This window comes from Besnoitia besnoiti, chromosome V (assembly GCF_002563875.1).
Source record: "Besnoitia besnoiti strain Bb-Ger1 chromosome V, whole genome shotgun sequence".
NCBI classification, from domain to species: Eukaryota; Apicomplexa; class Conoidasida; order Eucoccidiorida; family Sarcocystidae; genus Besnoitia; species Besnoitia besnoiti.
This window is the reverse complement of record NC_042360.1, coordinates 2,705,969-2,725,379: the sequence shown is the minus strand read 5'-3', so window position 1 is coordinate 2,725,379 and position 19,411 is coordinate 2,705,969. Positions and strand designations below refer to the sequence as shown.

Sequence of the window (19,411 nt, the reverse complement as noted above, 5' to 3'; positions counted from 1 at the left end):
GCATCGACCGTGGATGCGAGAGAGTGGGACAGAATTTCTCTTTTATTCCTCGATGCGAAGGGAGTCCCGCCCTATCAGTCACGCCAGCACTGCCTCCATCGCTGTGGACGACGCCGGAGAAGGCGTTACGTGCGTTTGTGAGCATAATCTCGTCTGCTGTAGGGTGCTGCCTCTCGAGATTGCCGCAGAGCTCCGTTTGGGTTAAGTATTGAATCGAACGAGCTCGGGGTGCCTTCACTATACAACGCGACATGCTGCGTCATCCTCTGAAAAGATCTCCGCTTCACAGAGCTTTGCTGCGTCAACGCGCTCCTCAAAAGAGCTACTGAGCAAAAAGATCTGTCTGTCGAGTCTAAAGCCGCGTCACAAACGGCCTCGATGGCAGATTGTGCCCGCATGTTTCGTTTGCGACTTTTTGAGCGCCGCTCTCGCTCGACTCCTACCTAAATACATCCATTCCTACATAAATGTTATGCGTGGATAAACTTTCAGACGCCTGCAGACTATGCACGGCTCAGAGACCTAAACACTTAATAACTTCTCATCTTTGCGGCTTGCGACAGAAGAACTCACGCGCCGCATGGCTCCAGTCGGTCACCGAAGGACAGACGAGCTGCGAAACCCAACCGAGCTTGCGGCGAGTCTCCTCTCGAAAGGCAGTCTTCGAGCTCTCGAGACGCGTCGCCCGTTCAGCTCGCCGCTGGGTAATTCCCCTCGACTTCAAAGGAAACTGGAGAGCCGAAAGACGCCCGCGCCCGCGAAAATCGCTTGTCTACTTCTGTCGCCCGTGAAGTCTCTGGAGAACGAGGCCGAAGAATGCCCGGAGACCGTCGTGGGGGAAGGCTGCGACCGCCCTGCAAATGCATCCACACACACGCGCCAACGCGCTGAGCTTGTTGATAACAGTGGGTCCACGACAGTCCGCTGCCGTCACTCGTTCTGAGAGCGACTGCGACAAAAACATGCAGAGGCCTGCAGAGAGCAACGCTCTCGCGCGACGCATCTCTGCAGGAGGGGCGCTTCGTGGCTGCCTCGTCTGCTGTCAAGCATGCGTCGCCGCCCGACGCGGGGGCGCGGCGCAAGAAAAGACCATTGAGAACGATGAAACGATGAGCGGCTGGTGTCAGGCGGAGACGTTTCGCGAATCGAACGGTGGGTCCGGTGTGAGCCTTGCGCCTGCTTCGCGCACGGAGGCGAACGCACAGACGGCGCCAGCGAGGCACCAAGCGCTGTTTACTTCTTCAGCTTCGCGAGCGTCTCCTCTTCGTACTGCGAGTAGACTGCAGGCAAGCCGAGGCGCGCGTACAGGCTCTTAACCCACGCGACGTGCTCAGCGCTGCCGTAAACCTCCAAGAGAGTCGCGAGATCTTCGGGGCTCGCGCGCCGCACCGCCTGCAGGAAGAGAGCCAAAGGAGGAGAGAGAAAAACGTACGCATTCTCGACACAGATACGCACACATGCGAAGCGTAGAGGTCGACGGCAGCCGCTCCTTATGGAGACAGCACGCGACGCACACGGTGGAAACTGTTTTATTTCGCCACATGCTTCACGCGAAGTCAACGCGACTATGCTCCACGCATCTGAAACAAAAGACACTAAGGCTTGAGGACAGAAGCAGGACCATACACCTATACCATAGAGTCCTCGAATGCCAAACAAATATGTTGATGTTTCCATACGCACGCGCACAAACGGGCTAACTCTACTCCTACACGCTGTGCCCACAGAGAACGAAAACAGAGACGGATTCAATCTGCGGAGACATGCGCAGCTCTGCGACTCTAGCCGTTTGCGAGGAACTACATCCACAAATACAGATGTATATTAAGTATTTCGCCTCACGAAAGATGTGAATGTAGGTTGCGTCTGAGGAGGTCGAGTCGTCACACCTGAATGAAAAGCCACGAGCACTTTTTCTCTTGGATGTCGCTGCCGACTTTTCCTGACACACTCGGGTCGCTGAAGCAGTCCAGGTAGTCGTCTTGCACCTGCAACGCAGACAGCAAAAAAGCAAAAATGCAGAGTCTCCACGGCTGCTCAAAAGGCACCGACGCGGCGCAAAGGTAGCGCTACGGCGCAGGATGAAGGAACGAACAACAAGGACTGGAGACGCAGAAAAAGGAAGCAACATGGAGAAGCAGCGCGCTAGCGAAAAAGAGCAAATGAAGCAGACGGTAAGTTCACACACTCTACGCCGCGTGCAGAGCGACTCGAAGAGGAAACGCACCTGAAAATATTCCCCGATCGCTAGGCAGATGTCCTTCGCGTGCGTCATGAGCGCTGGGTCGTCTAAGCCCGCAAAAGTCATGCCTGAACGCGGAAGACGACTCGAGATGCGAGAGCACCCAACTGGCGCCTTTTCTCCTCGACGGCACTGACCCCTCAAAACGGAATCCGAAAAGCAGTCTGAATGCGAAACTCCCGACGCGGCGTGGCTTCCACTCCCCCCCCCCCCCCCCCGCCCCCCCCCCTGTTTTTCTCTTGTCTGCCGAATGCAGGGGGAGATGCAATTCACACAGAGACAGCGCGATTCGTACCAAGCGCAGTGGGGAGGTAGAAGGAGTAGTGACTCGTTTTCAGGCGCGCGACGGCGACTTGCCGATCGGCTAGCGCGTCCGCGAGCGTCGCGCCCTTGGGGGACTCCAGCGGCGGACGCGAAGAAGGAGCGACCGGAGGAGTAGTCGCTCCGGCCGCCGAGGCATTGGCGCCTCCACCGCAGGCTTGTCCGCTGAGATTCAGAGACGGGTCCGCGCCCGCCTCCTCAGGATACGCCTCCTGGGGACTCGCGGGCTCCACAAACGCAGGGCGGTCGCGGCTGGAGTTAAGGCCGAGGGAGCCCAGCGCGTCCTCGGAGTCGAGGTGCTGCCCTATTAGCGTCGTAAACGTGTTGACGAGGAGGAGATCCTGGAAGGCGAGAAAGGAGGGATGGTCGCGGAGATACTCCCGCAGAGTCCTGCATATCATCAGAAGCATAACGAGGCGACAGTGGACGAGCAAGATGAAAAACGTCATGGAGAGCGGATTTAACGAAAGCCCGGCGCACGACGAGGTCACGAAGCTGGCAACTTTGAAAATGAAGCGGAATGTGGTGTCAGCCTGACGTGGAAAGGAAACCTTGGCGCTCCGTATCGCCACCCTCGCCGCGAGAAAGGCCAGCAACCGGCACCGGCTCCTGAAGAGACGCGAAGCGCGCTCTGCCGCATACTCTCACACGCACAACTCGCGAAGAGACGCCCAGGCTTAAGGGTTCGACTCCAAGAAGATCCACTCAGCATCCCTTACCCTCCGGTCGCCTTTCAAGTCAAAGTTGAGAGAGTCCCCAAGGAGAGGGGGCGTTGAATACGGGAGTCAGAAACGACGAAAACAGCGCGTCTCACCGGTACACGGCTGCTTCGAGAACGAGGGAGTCGTTGAGCGCGTTGCTCACGCCGATGCCTTCGCAGCGATACCAGCACGTCTTGCCTCTGCGCGTCAGCGACCGATCCATGACGTCATCCATGACGAGGAAGCAAGACTGCAACAGCTCCACGCACCAGCCGAGCGCCGCCAGCGAGCGAAGCGATGAAGGAGAGAGAGCCGAAACCGAGGCAGGCGCAGCGGCAGAGCCCGGTGCCTCAGGATGGGGAGATGAGGACGGGGACCCACGGGTCGCCACAGGTGTGTCAGCTTTCGAAGCTGCGGCGGCGTAGAGCACCAGCATGCCGCGCGTAAGCTTGCCTCCTGGAGGGAGAAGGCAGAGAAAAAGCGAACACGCAAGTCACAGCATAGAGCGGGGGGTGGGCGGGGGGCGGTGGCGCTGATTCACGGGTACCCAAGACGCGCAGAAAGAGCCCAACGCAGCGGTCTCCTCCGGCCTCCTCACCTGTGCATGTGTAGTCGAGGAGCCTGGCGTAGTAGGCCACCACGCTCGCGGAGAGAGAGGCAGGGAGCCCCAGGCCCTCAATCTGCCTCAAAAACGTGGCTCTCACGTCTGAGAAGGCCTGAGAAAAAGCAGCGCCGACACAAAGATCTTGCTGAGGGCGTGTCGCGTCTGAGACAGGGTTCCTCGCTGTGACTTCCGCTTTCCCCTGGGTTCTTTTGGCTCCGTTGCTTCTCACCTCCTTAAAGTGCTTCTCAGCATCTCTTGCCGACGCCTGCCACGCCACCGCCAGAGGGTCGCTAGCAGCGTGTGCCGGCGCGTCTCCTTTTCTCGAGACAGACGCGGCTCCAATCTGGCTCTGAAGTTGAGGGGGGGCATGATCACCGACCTGTCGACGGCTCTCTAGACAAGTCGAAAACGCCCGCGAAAAGCGAGCTCCCCAATGAGACCTTCCAGACCGCACCGGACCTGGAGGCGCCCAGCGTGGGCATTGAGGACCGAAGCTGGAGCTCGGGTGGTAGAGGCAGAGGGACTCTGGGGCCTGGAGGGTGCCGCAAGAAGGAAAGGAACGCGGAATAGAGGAAACGCGGAGAGAAGAGCAGGAAACAGAGGCAGGTGAGCAGCAGGGCGAGGAAAAAGATGACCCGCTGGTTCGCAGCGCCAGACGTGTGGAGAGGCCGGGGAACAGGGAAGGACTGCTAGCCCGAACGAATGAGGGCCCTTTCCGGAGAGAAGACGAATTTGAAGGAACGTAGTGCCGGCGAGCGGAAAGCCGAAGGAATCTGCCGCCTTTCCGCCCCCGGGACCAAAGGGACGGTGAAGTAAGCGCCATGGTGTGCCTCAGCGAACTTGCAGTGAGCTCCCCTGAACGTCCGCTCTACCGCCTCTCACACATTTGAAAGAGAAACAGCAGTCCAGACGAAAGCGAATGCGTTCAGCGCTGCGGACTAAATGCACTGAAGCTAGATCAGGCGGCTCGCCCAACGTCGTCAACACGCAAGCGATGCGACTAAACCTGGCAGCCACGCCTGACCGCTCGAGCGCCCGCGAAGGGAACAGAGAGTGGCCTGGAACCACTCTGGAAAAGCCGTGTGTGAAGAACACCGAGAACGACGAGGGCAGTCTGGAGTTGTCTTGGCCTGCCAGCGGACGCCCATGTGCGCGTGCACTCGACTGAGAGACAACTTTGCAAGCGCATGCCTCAGCACCAGAACCTGTGCGTCGTACGCAAGGTGAGCGCGAACAAGCTACGGGAAAAATCGGTGGGAAGAATGCTGAAAGGAGGCGAGAGAGGCGCAGGAGTGCTTACCTTTCACAGATGGGGACTGCGAAGCAGCAAGGTCTCTTCTCTGCGCAAAGATTCAAAGCGCGTCCAACCAGCTCTTGCCCAGCCGTGCAGCTGGGGGGCGATTGAAAAATCGCCCGCTGCATCGACTAGGCCAGGCGGGCATGAAGTTGGAGGGGAGCATCCTGCGAATGATGATCTCAAACCGTCTAACCGCCCTCCAGAGGCTGAAAAAACCAAAATATTTTGATCAAGATGGAGCCCAGCACTTCTTCGCCATCAAATACGGAAAAATTCCCCTGCGAAGAGTAACCTGTGTTTGGTGTCACGGCCAGACAGGGGACCTTCAGTAGGCTGTTTAGTCTAGTGGTATGATTCTCGCTTTGGGTGCGAGAGGTCCCGGGTTCAATTCCCGGAACAGCCCTTATTATTATTTGTTGATTTCTTCAGAGGCAGTAAACAGTTTCGTGTGAGCTTGTAACAATCAGAATCATTCCTGTACTTTGGTGAAAATTGGCTTGGAAATGCAATTATCTCTGCAAATTGGACGATGGCCCCCGTCTTCGCGGAAGGTCACCTTTCTGTGGCTAGGTATTACGAAAAGCCGCCGGCAGGGGAATGCTGTGCTCTCGTGAGGAAGCGGGCGCATAAGCTTGCCAATCACAGGCATTCGGTAGCGAAGCCCGACTTTTGGTGTTGCCACCAGAGTCACCTACTTGAAGTACGTCTGTAAAACCCCAGACACCACAGGTGACCGCGTAGCCGAACTGTCCACGGAAGACCCAAACTGAGGCATCTGACGAAGCGACCGCACGACAGGTCACCCGTGAGTTCATAAAGCCGCAGGGAGGAAGCGGCTGTGATGTTAAGGACCGGGCTCCACAGGACAGCAACACAAGCGGTGTGCCTGGGGAGGATAACACACACTGATGCGGACGCACGTTAATAGAACTGGGCTGCAGTGAGTTTCGCCTGCCTGCAGAGAAATACCGAGACTTGCGTCGTGAGCTCAGCTCTGGACTCGAGTAAACCCTGCGAGGCAAACATTGTAACTCCTGACCAAGTATGAAGCAGGGCTTCGGACGTCTCTTCGCACGGAAGACCTCACAAAGAGGGCGCAGGGTTGATGTGAGAAATAGACAACGAAGCGTACATCGGAGTTTGCGAAGCGGGGCTGGCTGATCCGGTGCCACCGCTTTCTTGCGCGTACTGCCACCGATACGGCCAATGACTCCTAGGAACTGCCCTTCCTTACTGCTGCGCTGTGAGCGGCGTTGCTGTAGATGAAAAGGGCTGATTCATGCGAAGAGAAAGTGTGTGGCCTGCGTAGGAAGCAGGTTCTGATAGAGAGGAGCCCTCGTTGCCAGTGCAGCCGATTTGGCGCGACCGCCAGATTCCTGTCACGGCGTTCAGAAGCGTCGCACAAATGCTTGCTTCCCTTACTTGACTTCTCAGTTTCGAGGCTGACAGACCTTAATGCAGATTCGTCCCGTGTGCTGTGAATACTATTGTTGAGAATGCCCAGTCTCCTCAACCCCAATGATGCGAGCCAGGCGCAGCAGTCTACGTTTTCCTGGCTCTTTGCAGTGCGGGTTGCACACTCGACCGATTTCAGCTGTGGCAAGCGTACCGCTGGGCACAAAAAAAATAGAGGGACGCTACCTCTAATATTTACAAGGCTGCGTATTGCGGCAGGACGTGGAATCCGCCACCTGCACTGTGCGGCATGCTCTTGTGGATCTACACGGCGCCTGATCGATGAAAAAGATCCGAGAATGGGAAGTGGGTACTGCTGGAAACCGATAGGAGGGGCGCTGCAAAGCTGGAGAGACCGCTGCATCACAGGCCCGTCTCCATTTCCACAAATGGCTGGCGGTGTCCGAGCCCACCGCGGCGAGACAGGCACGCCAAACTCGGATGTGTCGTGAAGATCGAAGGTACGCGAATGCTAGGTCTTGCCAAACCCGATGCAGCAACAGGTCAGCGGTGCGAGACATGCGCAGCAACTTACTTTTGTTTGCCTCTTGATGTCGAACAGAGAGAGGCACCACGCGTGTGACCTTTGGTCGTCGCAGTAGAACTCCTCGTTGTCGACGTTCTGCTAGACAGTTGCCTCAACTCCGTTCTGTGAGATACCGCCCGCGTGCATTTTCTCGTGGCAGCTCAACCAGTTAAAGGAGACGTGTGTGCAAGGCAGAAAATGACTGCGCTGCAATTTCGCTCTTCCCTCCTGGAAAAACCTGTCGCGTCGGTGCCAAACGAACGAATGGTCTGACTAGTTCGACACATGTGATCGCGTAGCGATAGTATTCCTGTGTCAAAATGCCTAATAACTCTCGGCACCATTGACCACTCACAATTTCTATTCAAATGGATTCATTCTGCTTTGCTTATGGATGCTGTGACAGCTTCTTTGGTCCGTAAGACGGCTGTCTTACACATACCACGACCTTGAATGTTCACTCCTCGAGTCCTGCCCGCGCATGACTGGGTTATCTTCGATTCGCATTCCTGCGCCGGTCTGAGCAGCATACGCGGATTGGGGCCTTGCCAACACCGTGTCTGTTTTTAACACAGACTTCCGGTGTGCACCCGCACATGCGCGGACAGTATTCGACGGCTTCGGCGATTCATGGTTCGCGAATCGAGAGGGGTTGGTTAAGATAGCTTCTCACGGTGAGGCATCAGGAGTGCAGAGTGGCGTGGGCGTCGTCCTACGTGCGCTCGTTTTGAAATCAAACGCCTCTACAGCGAGGATTACAGCCTCTCAGCTTGCTGGCTGTGAACGATAAGTTTCTGTAGAGTCGAAGTTGGATTATACCTCGCCAATAAACGGCGACCTATGCCCATATGGGCGCAGCGTGTTGGTCGCCACGCCCTGAGACGCCTGGCGGGAAAGCTGCCTTTGTCCCCTCCTTTTTTATCCTCACTACGCACAACTGAAACAAGACAACGTGTGCCTACGGTCGTATTTTAAAGAAAAATACTCGCCTTCGGAGCGCGGAAACGCCACAAAGGGTTGAGCAAGCTCGCCGAGCTTAGCGAGAAGCCAATAGGCGTCGCGAAAATCCTGTAGCGCCAGGCAGCCTAACTCTTGATCCGTTCGGACTCTCACAAGCTGGGATTCACGCGCGGCGAGGTCCTCGCTTTTCCCCCGTGAACGTGTGAACCATCTCAGACACGGGACGAGCTGTGCCACCCATAGAAAAAAGCCGGTTTTTAAGCTGAATCTGGCAGCCACTGACGCAGTGACTGTAGTCGTATTTTCTCACAAAGCTTGAGACCAAATGAGGCGTGAAACCGTCCAACAAAGCCTCTATCGTGTGCACAAATAAAACTGCTCAGACATGAAGCAAGGCTCTTTGCGTATGCACACGTGAACGGAGCTTGGAGGTGAAAAGCGGCTTCGTGCACCAGCAATTCGGAAATGAAAAATTGCGCTCCGCTGCATTCCTTCCAGAAATTCTTCCAGACACCTGAGGTTTCTTCATTGTGATGGACTGCTGCGGCAAGCGAAAAGGACTTCAGTTTGACAAGATGCAAATCGTTTGCATGCCCCAGATAAGATGTGAGCATGCATCAGATCCAGGGTCGTCCTTCGCCTTTTATCTTCGCGTCACTCCTCAAAAGTACCCGTGATTGCGCTTCCCTTTGCTCTGTACCTTCCTTTTTGGCGTCGTTTCTTCCTCCATGTGGCTCCAGCGACCCAGGGCCCTTGTTCCTGGATGCCATGCAAAGCATCGACGCGTCGTAAAGAAACATTTCCTCAGAACACCGCCGCAGTGAGAGGATTGCCTTTCTATCAGCAAGCAGGAGGCCTCTTCGAGTGCCTCCGCGCGGCGCGAGGCGTTTTCCACGCACAGGCAGCAGCACGGACTGCAGCGTTCGCTTTGAGGTGTTTTCTGGGTGATTCTGTCGCAGCAGACACACACGACGTGCTCCATTCGTCCTCCTGTTTGCGGCGGTCTGTTGCGGCAGGCCGCTCTGTTGCGCGATGGAAGAGTTGATCAGCTGCCTCGAGTTTCGCGATTTCGTTTCACTGTCTCGTCTGCTTTCCCCCCCAAGGAGGCGAGGCTTTCTTCCACTGTTGCCACTTCTCCTCGACGCCGCGGCCAAGTATGACTCGCCCCCGCCGCCTCTCTCCTCTCTGCTCGCGGAGATCTTTCCTCAGGAGCAGACGGACTTCGTCGCGGCACTGAGCCGCCTCTCCATTCGCGATGCCTCAGCTCTGGCTCCCGCGACGAAATGTCCTCTGGGGTCTTCGCAGGCGTCGTCCTCCGCTGAGCAGGCGTGCCGCGACTCCCCCCAGCAGAGCTTCGCGTTCTTCGCCTCTCTCTTCTCGCCTTCTGGCTCCCCGGCCGCTCCCTCCGGGCTTCCTCACTCCACTGCGCAGCACGCCGCAAATGTCCTCTCGCTCTTCTGCGAGGATGTCGCTGCCGTCCTCCACGGCTGCCAGCGCAGCGCGTCGCTGCCTCGCGCCTGGACCCCCTTGCTGCCTCTCCTCCTGCCGCTCCTTCTGCTGCGGCTCTCGCCAGAGAGAGTCCGCGCAGCCGCGCTGAAGCGACGGCAGACTCCATCCGAAGACGACGCCAGCGCGAAATCTGGCGCCTCGCCGCGCGGCTCGAATTCCTCGGTATCCTTGCCTTCTTCTGCCGGCGAAGGGCGAAAGAGAGGCCGCGAGGACGTGAAGGCCGAAGAACGCGACCCCGTGCAGCGATGCGCGTCCGCGGCGAATGGCGCGCGCGCCGCTGGCGTGGAGCCGCGCGAGGCTGAGGCGGGCAGCGACGAGAAGAAACAGATAGTGGAGGCGGCTGTCTCTCCGCCTGATCAGCTGAAATGCCGCGCGGCTCTCCTGGAGGGCGTCTCTATCGCCAGGCACGTCAAAGGAAAGGGCTTGCGCATGAAGCACGCGCTCGCACCTCCCTCCGCGTCGTCCTCCTCCTCTCCTCCGCACGCAGCCGTGTCTAGTGCCTCTGAGAGGAGGCCCCCGGCGGTGCCCTTCTCGCGCACCTTCTTCTTTCTGTCTCCGACCTCGCCCTGTCTCTCGCAGCTGCCTCTCCTGGCCTTCGCGCTCGAACTCCTCGCCGTCTACTGGTTGCGGCGGGCGGCGCACGCCGACTTCGGCCGCGCCAGCCGCAGACAGACGGACTCCCGCCAGCCGGCGCAGACAGGAGCCGAGACCCACGCGGCGTCGGCGGACGAGGAGTGCCTCGCTGCGTGGAGACACGCGAGCAACTTTGCGCGAGTTCAGCAGCTCGGACTGCGCCCTGGAGACCTGCTCTTCGCCGGCGCCGCGGACGACCCCAGACGAACAGAGGAGAGAAAACAGAGGGACTCCCAAGCTGCGGAGGCGGAAGGCGACGCAGGAGGAGCCCGACTCGAAGCGCATGCAGGCGAGCGCACGCGCGAGAGAGACGCTGATCTTGTGCGAGACACGGTGCTCGCCGCGGTGGTGCAGCCAGGAAACCTCGAGCGCGGCCTGCAGGTAAAAACCAGCGGGTCCAGTGCGGAGTGCCTCCCTCCGCTCCTCATGCCGAGGGATTCGTGCATCGCGAAAAAGACACGCATCGACCACACATGCACGCTGCTGCACACACACATACGCATACACATACCCCTATATACATGCATACATATGGGCATGCTTGTACGTGTGTACGTGGGAGCCGGCCGTTGCTATGGCGCTGTCGTTTCAGTGTCTCGCTGCGCGAAGACTTCACGGTTGATCTCTCTCTCTTTTATCCACGCCTGGGGTTACGTTGTGCGCGCTGCGTCCCGGCGCTCCACGGTTCTTCGCGTCTGCGCGCTGTGTGTCTCTTCAGGTCGCTGAGCTTCTGATTGAGACAGTCATCGCCGCGTTCAACGCGGCGAATCCGGTCGCCGGTGCGTCTGACTCGTCCTCTGGGGGGGCACCTGCGGCGTCTCGCCTGCCGCCGCTCTTCGTGTTTTCGTTCGCGCAGAAGGTTTTCTCGGCTCTTCGGCAGGCGGGCGCGGCTTTCTCGCAGCTGCTGTTCCTCAAGCTCTTTGACGCGTCCATCCCGCTGCCACGCCCAGTCCTTCCCCTCTCGGTGCTGCGCCTGCTTTCGTTTCCCTCGGTCGACAAGCTCCACGAAGCTGTGCGCATGCAGGTCTTCCCCCTCCAGTCCCTCGTCTCGCCGGCCTGCTCCGCCTCATCTTCCGCCACTTCTTCCGCCACTTCTTCCGCCACTTCTTCCGCCTCGTCCTCCACCTGGTCTTCCGCCTCGTCTTCCGCCTCGTCTGCGGCGCTCCCCGCGTCGCTCTTCGCCAGCGTTCTCGCGCGTCTGCCAGGCGCGCCGCTGCCGAAGGCCGAGCTGCTGCTGCTCCTGTGCGTGTTGTCCTACGACCACGAAGAAGCGCAGCACCTCCGCTTCCTGCGGGATTCACGCGTGCGCCTGGAGGCTGAGAAGCACCGCCGGAAGTTGGAGGAAGAGGAAGAGGAGAGAAGGCGCGCTCCAGGGTCGGTCCTCGCCGCTGCAGCGGGCGCCCTCGCCATGGACGAAGAGCGCGGGAAGGCCAAGAAGGACTCGGAGAAAACTACGGCGAAATTTCTCAAATCGCGCGGAAAAACCGCGTCAAAGTCCTCGCCGCCACCGTCCGTGACCAGCCTGACGCCGTCCCCCACTGAGCGGAGTCGCAGAGGATCTCTCAGCCTGCCCTCCGCCTCTCCGTCGACATCTGCTTCATCTTCCACCCCAGGTTCTTCCTCTTCCTCGTCTGCATCTTCCTCTTCTTCTTCGTCTTCCTCTTCAACGTCGTCGTCTTCTGCGCCGCCTGCAGCGCCTGCTGCTTCGTCTTCGTTTCCTTCTTCTCCTTCGACGTTCTTTCTTGGCGGCGGCAAGTTCGATTTGTCTTCTGAGAAGGGGCGGGTCGCCTCGGCGCTTCACCAGTTCTTCGTGGAGGCTCTGTTGCCTCCGAGTGCCTCGTCTCCCGGGTCGGTGCCTCTGTCTGCGGCGGCGCCGACAGGAGAGGCGGCGCTCGCCTCGACGGAGCTGTCTTCGCTGGGCCCCAGGTCCTCTGCATTTCCTTCTCTTCCCTTCTTTCTCCAGTCTCACCCGTTTCACCGCTGCAGCCGCGTCTGGAGCTTACTGGCTGTCGCGGAGATGACTGGCTTTCTTCCGGTCGACGCGCTGGTGCTCCCTCTGCGTCGGGCGTATCGCGCAAGTCTACCTTACGCGGTATTCTGGGCTCTGAAACTCGCTGCGCTCTCCTCCTCGTCGCTGGCCTCGGCGTCAGATGTCTTCTCAGCCTACCTCTCGACTGCGTCCTCCTCTGTTTCCGCCGCGCCGCCGCCGGAAATCGCGGCGCTGCTCATCACCTGCGAGAGCGTCCTGTTGCGCGCCCCGCACGCGGCCTCCTACTCTGCAGGCCCCCCCGCGTCGTTTCTGCCGCTTGAGGCCGCGGCGGACTTCCGCCAGCGCCTCGCGCTCCTGCTATTCAGTCCGCTGACGCAGGAGACGCTGCGCCCTGCGGATCCGCTCCTCGTGAAGAAGTCCCTTATTCGGCTGCTGCCTGCGTCGCTCTCCCAGCAGCCCTGCCTCGGCTCGCGCGCGGCCGCGCCGGTGCTGTTCGACTTCGTTCTCGGCGCGCTTCTCGAGCCTGGCTGCGAGGAAGACGACGGCAACGACGAGTCGGGCGCGGAGGAGGAGGAGGAGCCCGGAGAGGAGGAGGGGCGACGGCGGAGCTGGGCACGCGCTCGGGCTGCATGCGAAAGAGAGCTGGAGTTGCTCGTGGGCGGGAGAGGCGTCTGGAGTCGACCCCGCGCGCGAAGTGAAGCCAAGCGCGGCGACGGCGAGGGAGGCTCCGACGCGAAACCGCCCAGGGCGCTGAGGGGTCCGGAGCAGGGCGAGCCGACTGGGGTGCTGGAGGGCGCCGCCGAGTGCGAAGCGGCGCGCTGGGACGCGCCCTCCGCGTCGCCGCGGGAGAGCGGGGCGAAGTCTCAGACGCAGGTGGCAACCGAGGCGAGCGACTCGCAGCGGCCCTCACGGCTGCGGAGTGCATTCAGCGCGAGCGACGCGGGAGGAAAGTGGGATCCTCGAGAAGAAGACTTTTTTGCCGAGACCCCGTCCTGCTCGCTGTGCCTGATGCTGTCCTTCCGCTTGTATCGGTTCCTCCTCCGCTTTGCGCGAAACGCAGTGGATGCCGCTCTCGTGCACGTCCCCGCGGCGATGCTACAAAGCCACGGACGACTCGAGGGCGGCGACTCGCACCTGCTCCCCTTCTCCTCGCTCCAGCGCTGGTTTCAGTGCGTCGAGATTCTCTCGCAGATGCTCGCGAGCCTCGCCTCCCCCGACCCCTCGCACCCGTTCTTCACAGACGCCGCGCCTGCAGGCGAAGAAGAGCAAGAGCGATTCTTCCTCGCTTCTCCCCTCGTACGTCGGGTCGTCGCGACCCGTGCCGCTCTCGTCGCCCGCCCGCTCTCATCGAGAGCCAATGCACCTGCCTTCTATATACATGTGTATTCATAATATACATATATAACTTGACATATGTATATATATATATATATATATATGTACGGGTCTTGGATGATGCAGACAGGGGAAAGGATGCACGCCTGTATGCGCAAGCATATATATATATATATATATATATATTTGCATATATATAGGTGGAATGACAGAGAGGGGTACGTCTCTGGGGTCCTGAGCATATTTACACGTATCCTTGAGTCTCTTCCCCGCCGTTGCCGCAGTCTCTTCATCCTGCGTGCTTCCACGTATTCTGAATGCCTTCAGGATTTGCCTGTCTTTTTTCGCCGCCTCCGCGAACACGCGTTCCCTTCCGCGTCGGAGATTTTGGGCTCCGCGACATCAGCCGACGCGGCCGACGCGGGCCGCAAGGGCCTTGCGGTCGGTGGAGCACAGAGGGGTCTCCTCTTCTTTTCGGGCGCGGTCTCGGGCAGGGGACAGTACGCTGGGCGGGGCAGGCACTTGGCGCGAGACGCCGAGGCGCGGCGAAGAAGCAGCGCGGGCGCCGCGTTGATTCTCTACATGGTCGCGCGGCTCCACGTGATCCCCTACTTCAAAGGTACGCGTGAGCTGTGGGGAGGCGTCAGGCACTCGCCCGCTTCACCACGAGGAACTGAAAACTGTGCTGAGGTCTCTCTCGCGGGCACGGCGGCCTTCATCGGTGCGCCATGACGAAAAGCGCGCGACTCCGAAACTCGTGCAGGCGTTTACACGTTGATGCACATGCAAGTGGGTGGATCGATGCCGCCTTTGTGTCTCCCGTGTGCGCATGCGTTGGCGGGAAACGAGGTGCAAGACGTTTTCAGTTTTTGTTTGTTCTTCGCTTTGCAGCTCGGGATGCGGTGTATCTCGCGAAACTCCACAGCCTGCCGTGGCGCGGCCTTCTTGAATTCTGCGCTACCGAGTAGGTCGATGTCTTCGCAAGCGCCTTCCCTTTCCCCCTCTCCTTTGCCCAGCCAGCCCTCACGCTGCCGTTTCGTTCAGGCTGTTGGTTTCCGCAGCGGAGTTGTTTTAGCCGTGCCATATCTGTGTCGAGCTAATCGTGACCTGACAGCGTCAGGGAGCGGGTTTTCGATTTTCTGCAAGATCGCCGTCCCGTGCTCTGCCTTCGTTTCGCCTTTGAGATGTGCGTCTTGATTTCTTTCTCTCGCGGGGTCGCAGGCCGATCTTCAGTCACTGGGTTCTGCGCTTCGTGCAAGACGCCGTCGCCGCCGCGCTGCCTGAGGTTCTGTCACTTCTGACTCCGCGGCCGGCAGACTGGCGCGAGCAACTGGAACCTTCGCTCCTCTCTCCGCTCACGCTCTCGAATGCATGCAAAGGCGAGGATCTGCGATTGAAGCAGTAAGACGGTTGCTCTGCACGTCTTCTCTCTCCGCGCTATTCTCACCTCTCGTCCCGTCGCCCCTCTCCCTCTCTGAATTCTTCATCGCGGATGCAGGTGTGGCGTGGTGGGATGCATCTATTCGGAGCCGAACTCGTTGTGCACTCGGGAGGCGGCCGTCGTCGCCGTCGCCGTCGTTCTGGCGTTCGCTTGCGTGTTTTTGCTCCCTCCTTTTCCGGCGAACCGACCTCTCGGCGGTGTCGCATGCTTCGCCAGAGTCCACGCGCTAACCTTGCAACTGACCCTTCTCGATTAGTCATGAGCTTGACGCAGAGCGGCTTCTCTTCTTTCTCAGGCTTTTCGCGGACGTAGCCGTGGCGCCATTCACTCAAAACACGTGGACCGCGCAGCGCACTCGGGGGCTGCTCGCAGGCAGCTCCTCGCCTTCTCCCGCTTTCTCTCTCGCTGCTTCGCTTTCGTCGGCCCTGCCGTCGCCGCGGCCGCTTGGCGTCTCCGCAGCTCCTTCTGCGCTGGATATCTTCGCCTTCGGGCGCGCACACCTGCGCAGGTTCGTTTCCCAAGCTCGCTGCCTGGAAGCGTCTCCTGAAGTGCTTCTGGCACGCCGCACAGCCACTCCTCCCTGCCCACGAACTGCGGCGCCGAGAGAGCACTTCTGTTTCTCCACACTGCGCTCGAGGCGGGCCCTGCGGGCGGCGTGTCGTGCCCTGCTTCGAGGCGGCGGGGCGTAGGCGCGCGTCGCGCGGCGAGACCCTCTCAGAGTCCATGAAAGCAGTGGTGAAATAGATCCACTAACGCGGAGTAGCGAAGCCACTGTTCAGCTTTGCCGTGCGCAGCTTTGTACCTGCGTAGGGGTGTCGGTGTCTCACAAAGCAGTTTGCACAGACGAGCGCACTTCGTCCCTATTCGTGGGCGCGTGTAGCTGTAGCTTTTTTCTTGCATGCGCGGCGGCCCTTGTGCAGAGGCGTTGCAGCTGCGCACGAAGCGCCACCCAGTTTGCCTCAGGGCCCCCCCGGGTCGCGATCAGTTGCCGTTGACGTGTGTCGGCGCGTAGACAGGTTCCGCGTCGACGGTCATCTTGTATGTGGCTGTCTCTGTGCCCTGTCTCCCCTCCCCCTTTTCGCAGGCTCTGGATAGACCTCGTGGAACCCTCCGGTGCGCCGTCTTGCGGCTCCGGGGCGTCTTCGGCGGCGAAGCCTCCGCCCAGCGAAGAGGAGATCTGCTTACTCCTGGAGACTTGGCAGTTCTACGCGTCCCTCGAGCCAAGCGTCGCTTGCCTGTGCCTAGCACTGGAGCTCATTCGCTTGTTCCTCGCCTCGCCGTCGTCCCACTCCTCGTCCTTTGCTGGAGATGCGTGCAGCGACGCAGCGGGATGCGACGAGGCGGACTCTGCGGCGGCGAAGCGGGTTTCTTGTGCGGAGATCTCGGCGCAGTACTTCAACGTCTGTCAGAACGTCCTGAACCTCCTGCTGCGCGTCCCGGCCGCCGTGCTGCTCCGCCTCTTCGCCTTCAACCTCCTCCCCGACGCGCTCTACTTCTTCCTGCTGAAAATGGAAGGCTACGTCTTCATGGGTGCGCCCTCGCTGCCCGGCTTTCCGCGCGCGCGCTTCGACCCCGAAGAAATCCTCGCCACGCAGGTGAGGCCGCAGCGGGATGCGAAAGCTCGCGACAAACGCGGACAGGTTCATGCAGAGAGACAGAAGATAGACAGTGTTTGTCTTTACAAGCAGAGAGAGGAAAGGCGTCCTGCGTAGAGGCCACGCTCGGCCTCAGAGGACAGGGTCCGATGCGATGTTGAGGACGCGTTCGACAACTGCCGGCAAAGACGAGCTGCAAGTTCCGACCAGCCGGCCCCCTGGGGCGAAAGGAGCGCATGTGCTGCAAGGTGCCCACCTTCCTGGGAGGTCTGTACGAGTCGTTTGTTCGAGAGGCGAGCCGCCGTGGCGCAAGCCGAATACGAAATAGCGATGAGGCTTTCTTCCTCTGTCCGCACGTGCCCGGCTTCAGGAGGCGAGCGTCCTGCAAGTGTTGATCGAGCTCTGCCGCCTCTCGCTGCCTCGCGGCGGCGGGTCGTCGGCGGCGCTGCCTGACTCGCCGCATGACGTGCGCCGAGTAGGCGCCCTGTTCAAAGAGGACTGCGAAGGTGCAACTCGCAACTGCGGCGTGTGGGAGCTCCTCTGTCGCCTCTTGGATCGCCAGTCGACGCGGCGCCCGCACGCGCTGCAGCTGCTCTTCTCCCAGGGCTTTCCGCTCGACGCAGTCAACCCCATCTGCCGCTTCCTTCAGCACGCTCAACACCTCCTTCCCCTCGCCGTCGCAGCCCTCCGCGAGACCGCCGCCGCCATCTGGCGCCTCTCCGAGGACCAAGGCGAGGCGGGAACGCTCCAGACAGACAAAAAAGCGTCCAGGTGAGCCGCAGCCGGTGGCAGAGGAGGCGGCGCAGAAGAGGCAGACGACGGCGAGAGAGGGACCGACGGCGATGAACCTCGGGGGCGAGGTGGACTGAGCGCCGGCACGACCCTTCTAACTCTCTCCTCATCGCTTGGCCTACTTAGACACTCAAGTCCTGTATTCCGCACGTTTAGGCATCTGTGCGGGCGAATGCGAGACTCGTAGCCGCAGCTGCAGACGCCGGCGCCACAGTGAAGACTGGAGGTGCAACCTGGCAGCGAACGCACGAGGGCTAGGTCGTCCGCTGCGTATCTCCGTGTCGCGTTAGAGTGTGTGCTGGCGAGTCTACCGAAAGAGGCAGATAACTCTCGAGTCTCAGGAGACTAGAGAAGACGAAGGGGAAGGACGTTCGAACGCGAGATGGAACGATACCGCGCGGCGACGAGGCACGTGACCCGTCCCTCTCCCTCTGTGTGTGTGTCTCTCTCTCGCGTCACGGATCTTTCACGTAATGTGTTTCGAGACGCCTTTTGCCGTTCGTTTTCCGGCTTTTCTTTTCTCAGCTACGAGCACTTCGTCCGCCTGCCCGCGGAGCCGACGTCGGCGTCTGTTCACCCCGCGCTGGCGCCGCTGACAGCGGTCGATCGCTGCCTCTTTTTTTTCAAGTGCATCACGTGTGTGGCGTGCGACTTGCGCGACAACGAGGCTCTGAAGCGCGAGGCCCCTGAGACGAATCCCGCGTTCGCGGCGGAGAGCGCGAACGCGGTTTTCCTCGAGAGCGTCAAGCGACTGGGCGACAGAGGTACGCACTCCGCGGGAGGGCAGGCATGGGGAATTCGCGTCCCCTCTGTGGATACCGGCGGGCGCCACGCAGTCGCCGGACAAGGAGCTGCTGAAACAGCGTCTTCCTCTCTCTCACTCTCGCTAAGGGCGAAAGCAGTCACAAGCTGGAGCGAAGCACCTCAGAGTGTGGCGCGCGGGACGCAGTTCGAGAGTCTCAGAGGTCTTCTAGCGAAGCGCCTGCCTAGCTGTCGGCTTGGTTTTATCGCGCCTAACTGCGATCTCGTGGCCTTCTCTCACGGCCGGCTTGGGAGTGATGACAGTCGGTCTAGAGACAGACACCCGAGCTTGTTTCTTCGCTACGACTACTACGGTCGCTATTCCTACTGGTGGGCTACAAAGCATCGTTTCAACGATACATCAGATACGTAGAATCCACTGTGTGACCGAGGTATCATCCGCGTCCCACAGTGATCTTTCCTAACTTCGAGGTTCGTCTCCGCGATCTCTGCGTCTGGTACGCTCTTTCTTCAGCGTCTGAAGAGCTCTGCGACTTGATTCGTCGCGCGATTCCGATAGTCCTTCCGCTCTACTACCTCTTCCCCAAGCTCGCAGTCCTCGTGAGCGCCTTCCTCTCTCGGCGGAAGCTGCTGACGGGCGAAATGACCGCCGTCTCTGCGGTGCCGCATTCGTCGCCTCTGACTGTCGGCGCCAAGCGGAAGGCGGTACGCCGCCGTGAGAGAGGGAAACACGCAGAGGAAGAAGACGACTCAGAAGAGGACGTCGCAGACAGAGCTGTGTGCGAGGCGATGCTTGAGTAAGCCGGGGAACTCCACGGAGGAAAGACAGACGAGCTTCTCTACCGCTACCGAGGTTCGCTGACCCCTCGACGCATAGTCCGCAAGATATACACTCCGCGCTTCCTTAAAGAGTTGATTCGTTCTGCTCTATAGTTTCGATTCAGCTTCAGTCACCCATGCTGACAAAAAGCTCGGTGCCTCTTCTCAGTAGAAGCCTCAAGCTGGCTCTCTTCTTGGTTTTTTTGTCGCCCACGCTGTGTTTATGGTTTGGGTTGCTGCCTCTGTTGTTTTCCAAGGCAGCTTGAGAGCGACCTGCATCGCATCCTTCAGTACGACATGCAGCAGAAGGGAGCGTCGCCTAGCCAGGGAGAGGAAGAAATCTGAATAGCCGCGAGCGAGAAAACGGGTCGCACGGCGGAAGCGTGACAGAGAAGACGGCGCACCGTGTGATGCTGCATTTCTGGCTTC

General features: G+C 59.8%; 2 protein-coding genes and 1 non-coding gene across 3 annotated transcripts; 2 read left to right on the top strand and 1 right to left on the bottom strand.

Annotated features, from left to right (window-relative positions):
- Positions 1-772: 772 nt before the first annotated feature.
- On the bottom strand, positions 773-4,691 carry BESB_062130 (polyprenyl synthetase superfamily protein; the record flags this gene model as incomplete). Its single annotated transcript, XM_029364627.1, has 8 exons — positions 773-854; positions 1,238-1,392; positions 1,890-1,988; positions 2,228-2,310; positions 2,538-2,953; positions 3,378-3,720; positions 3,863-3,980; positions 4,098-4,691. 8 exons carry the CDS (start codon positions 4,689-4,691, stop codon positions 773-775), a joined length of 1,890 nt encoding a protein of 629 aa, XP_029219335.1.
- An 805-nt stretch (positions 4,692-5,496) lies between these two features.
- BESB_063940 lies at positions 5,497-5,568 on the top strand. Its single transcript has one exon. It is a non-coding gene; the product is annotated as a tRNA-Pro (tRNA).
- Positions 5,569-9,138: 3,570 nt separating this feature from the next.
- BESB_062120 (uncharacterized protein) lies at positions 9,139-19,327 on the top strand (the record flags this gene model as incomplete). The annotated part of the gene is made up of 13 exons (XM_029364626.1): positions 9,139-10,629; positions 10,967-12,096; positions 12,235-13,534; positions 13,901-14,192; positions 14,465-14,537; positions 14,795-14,974; positions 15,310-15,522; positions 16,099-16,609; positions 16,980-17,380; positions 17,927-18,165; positions 18,678-18,823; positions 18,884-18,960; positions 19,240-19,327. 13 exons carry the CDS (start codon positions 9,139-9,141, stop codon positions 19,325-19,327), a joined length of 6,141 nt encoding a protein of 2,046 aa, XP_029219334.1.
- Between the last annotated feature and the right edge of the window lie 84 nt (positions 19,328-19,411).